Source organism: Mus caroli, chromosome 11, assembly GCF_900094665.2.
Source record: "Mus caroli chromosome 11, CAROLI_EIJ_v1.1, whole genome shotgun sequence".
Classification (NCBI taxonomy): domain Eukaryota; kingdom Metazoa; phylum Chordata; class Mammalia; order Rodentia; family Muridae; genus Mus; species Mus caroli.
In genome coordinates this window covers 63,651,206-63,655,186 of record NC_034580.1, presented here as the reverse complement: position 1 = coordinate 63,655,186, position 3,981 = coordinate 63,651,206, and the positions used below count along the sequence as shown (strand labels likewise).

Below are 3,981 nucleotides of genomic sequence, written 5' to 3'. Positions count from 1 at the left end.
TGAGGACTGGGATGAGAGATGTGTAGAAACACACCTGGATTTTTCTTGACTTTTGAGTCAAGGTCTCCTGTAACTTTGGAAAGCCTCGAATTCATTACAGACTCTGGGATTATCTTGAACTCTTGGTAGCCTGGCTTCATCTTTCAAGTGTTGGATGACAGGTGTATTCTTGGCTTAAACTAGTTTCAGTTTTCTTTTGAAAAGTAATTCTAAAAAAATTTTAAATTACGTTTTTCTCTCTCCCTCTTTCTCTCTCTCTCTTTTCTCTCCTTCTTTCTCTCTCTCTCTTTCTCCTTCTCCCCCCTCTCTCCCTCTCCTTTTCCCTCTCTCTCTTCCTCTCTTTCTCCCCCCTCTCTCCCTCTCCTTTTCCCTCTCTCTCCGTTAGACTGATAATTTTTCAGCCTCCTTCATTTTTTAAGATTTGCCATGCAGATCAAAATCAGGTCTCTAGGCTTGGCAATGCCTTTGCACACTGAGCCATCTTGCTTGTCCACTGAACAACAATTATTTAAAATTTTTTGTTTTTTAAAATGCTGGGCTGGAGAGATGGCTCAGCGGTTAACAGCAGCTGCTCTTCAGGATGCCCCGGGCGGGCTCTACTCTCAACATTCATAGTGGTTCACCATCTGTAATTCCAGTTCATGGGGTGTGATGCCTTCTTTTGGCCTCCGAGGACACCAGGTAAGCACATGGCTGTATCATGAGCATGCAGAAGGGTGTCACTTGGAGCTCAAGGAGTCACATGTGGGTACCAGAGTCAGTGGCAGAAACAGAAAAAGAAGGAAGAAATCCAAGAGTGTAACTTCACACAGACAGGGAAAAAATGGCAACAGAAGCAAAAACAGATACCTCTAATCTTAAATTGATAAATATTGTGAATATTTTCTAAACATCCAGGAGGACTTTGCATACTCCTCAAAGGGCCCTTTTCTTGAACCTCTGCAGCTACTCCATGAAGCACCAGTTAATGCTATGGAAGCTTCAAGATCAAGTTGTAACACGGTGATGACACGGTGATGATACGGTGATAACACACCAGAGACTCTCCCCAAAAACATCAGTACATTAAATGTTTTTAAAAATACAAAGCAGAGGCCGGGCGTGGTGGCGCACGCCTTTAATCCCAGCACTCAGGAGGCAGAGGCAGGTGGATTTCTGAGTTCGAGGCCAGCCTGGTCTACAAAGTGAGTGCCAGGACAGCCAGGGCTACACAGAGAAACCTGCCTCGAAAAACCAAAAAGAAAAAAAAGAAAAGAAAAGCAGAAGCTGGGTGCTGGTGGTGCACACCTTTCTTTTCTTTTCTTTTTTTTCTTTTTGGTTTTTCGAGGCAGGTTTCTCTGTGTAGCCCTGGCTGTCCTGACACTCATTCTGTAGATCAGGCTGGCCTCGAACTCAGAAATCCTTCTGCCTCTGCCTCCCAAGTGCTGGGATTAAAGGCATGTGCCACCACTGCCCACCGCACACCTTTTGTTTTAGCATTTGGAAGGCAGAAACAGATGGATTTCTGTGAGTTTAAAACCTGCCTGGTCAGCCGGGCATGGTGGCGCACGCCTTTAATCCCAGTACTCGAGAGGCAGAGGCAGGCAGATTTCTGAGTTCGAGGCCAGCCTGGTCTACAAAGTGTGTTCCAGGACAGCCAGGGCTATACAGAGAAGCCCTGTCTTGAAAAAACAAAAACAAACAAACAAAAAACCAAACAAAACCTGCCTGGTCTACACAGTGAGTTCCAGAAATGCCAGGACTCCACAGCTGAGATCCTGGCTTACAGACACACACACACACACACACACACACACACACACGGACCAGACGTTAGATAGCTCAGAAGGTAAAAGCTCTTGCTGAGCCAGCCTATCTACCTAAGTTTGATCATCAGAACCCTGTCCCCACCTTTTTTTAAAGGAGGCTTCAAAAATCAATCTGTGTGGCATCTGTCTTCATTCTATGTCTACCCTCTTAGGTACTGAGAAGAAGACATGCGAAGAGAAGTTCAACGCCAAGGATGGTTTCTCCGCTGTGAAACCCTTGCGCCTGGGAGGCAGAGGCAGAGGCAAGAGGTCATCCTTGGGTCTCAAACCTGGGACAAACGGTGGAGGAGCCTGTTTAAGATATCAAAGCTGATGTGCGCTCAGGTCTTCTCAGCATCCCTCAGTCCCTACCAGTTACAGGGCCCTCTTGGCTGGCACACACTGTCCCCTTGTCTAAACTTCTCCAGCCCAGCGGCCAGGCTGCCTTCCCTCCAGATGCCCTTCCCTGTAGAATCCAGCCATTGTAGAATCCAGCCATTTTGATTATATCCTTTCTCTTTTGGACCTCCTGGCTGCTGCACCTGGTTCCACCCTCCACCCCTCACCTCTCCCCACATGGCTCAGGGTCATGACATTCCCTCTGGACTCTCTCAAGATGTCCCTGCCTCTGGCTATGTTCTTCCATTTACCTACAATAAGCTTTCTCCTCTACCATACCTAGGAATAGTTATGTCCTTTTCCATTTGTTGGTTGTTGTTCAATTCAGACATCCTGAATTATATATATATATACATATATATATATATATATATATATATAGTGAGTAGAAGGCCAGCCTGAACTACATAAGAAGTCCCTGTTGAGAGAAAGGGGGAGTTAAGAGAAGGGGGTGAGGAGATGGACCATTGTTGACTGGAACCGAGACCAGAGGAGAAGCTGGAAGGAAGGAAGGAAGGAAGGAAGGAAGGAAGGAAGGAAGGAAGGAAGGTTGATGTGTATGTTTGGGGGAAGCATACAACGACAGAGATGGAAGGTATTTGGGTCTTTTCCTAGAGGTACATCTTTCTCCTTCTCTTCCCTGTCAGTGAGCATTTGGGATTAAGAAAAAGGGGGTCATCACCGTGGGTAAAGGAAGCAGCAGCCAGCAGGAGGCATCTGATCCACATTAGGGGCTGGAGCCAGAGGAGTAGAATTTTGAGAAAGGGTTGGAGCTGAGTCCACGGCCCATCCCCCGTCTCTCTGCTCCATATTCCATGGCAGTTAGGGTCTGCTCAGCGGGATGGGGAGGAGCTTTCTCTTGGATCTGGAGCTCAGGTGCCTGAAAAGAGGTCCCCCCATTCTTGCTCAGACACTAGGCCTGTGATGGAAACTGACTTGACTGAGGAAGAATCTGAGAGGATAAAGACCAGGTGAGTGTAGAAGGGGAAAGGGGCGAGGCGTGAACCAGGATGGAGGAGGAAGGGTGAGCTGGGCAGAGCAGAGAGGACACAGGGAGGACTTCTGTCCTCTCTCCCAGCAGGAACAGGCGGTCACTGGAGCATCGTCGCAACTCCCTATTGCCCTTTCAATGGAAAGCGACAAACAACTCTCGCTGGATGGCCCAGGTGGTGGCCTCAGAGTTCAGCCTGGTGGCCTTCCTCCTGCTCCTAGTCATGGTCTTCTCCAAGAAATGGTTGTATCCCTCTAAGAGTCGTTTCCATCAGCGCTACCCCCAAAACGTCACCAAGAGAGTCTACACCTCCATCCACAGTATGTCCACAGGGCTCCTGTACATCTGCGTATCTAAAAGCTGCCCCAGCTCAGACAACGGGGAAGGTGAGTTCCTGGGTCCCATGCCAGGTCTTCAGCCTGCCTTGACCTGGTGGTGAACCCCACCCACCTTCTCGTTCCCTCCCATCAGCCTTTGGCTTGCAAGATGGCATGGTGAGGTCAGAATCATTTTCTTCCTTTGGTTTGGTCAAATCAGTTTGTCTGACCCAGGGGAGGATGTCACTGTTTTGGGCAAAGCCCCCAGGTCTTTCCTTTAAGAATGTTGAGAGGTGGGCTGGGGAGATGACTCAGCAGTTAAGAGCACTGACTGCTCTTCAGAAGGTCCTGAGTTCAAATCCCAGCAACCTTATGGTGGCTCACAACCTCATCCGTAATGAGATCTGACGCCCTCTTCTCGTGTGTCTGAAGACAGCTACAATGTACTGAGATATAATAATAAATAAATCTTTTTTTTTTTTTTTTT

The 3,981-nt window shown here is 47.9% G+C and overlaps 1 protein-coding gene across 4 annotated transcripts in view; it reads left to right on the top strand.

Annotated features, from left to right (window-relative positions):
- Window positions 1-1,962: 1,962 nt before the first annotated feature.
- Window positions 1,963-3,981, top strand: part of Odf4 (outer dense fiber of sperm tails 4) — a 7,399-nt gene continuing 5,380 nt past the window's right edge. Inside the window, exons 1-3 of one of the 4 annotated variants that reach the window (XM_021177546.2) lie at window positions 1,963-2,057; window positions 3,097-3,157; window positions 3,265-3,563. In XM_021177546.2, the coding sequence (XP_021033205.1) occupies window positions 3,111-3,157; window positions 3,265-3,563 (346 nt within the window). In that variant the 5' untranslated portion in view covers window positions 1,963-2,057; window positions 3,097-3,110. Of the gene's footprint in view, window positions 2,058-3,002; window positions 3,158-3,264; window positions 3,564-3,981 lie in introns of those variants that run through there. The other 3 variants (XM_021177545.1, XM_021177547.2, XM_021177548.2) reach the window with 3 other exon arrangements.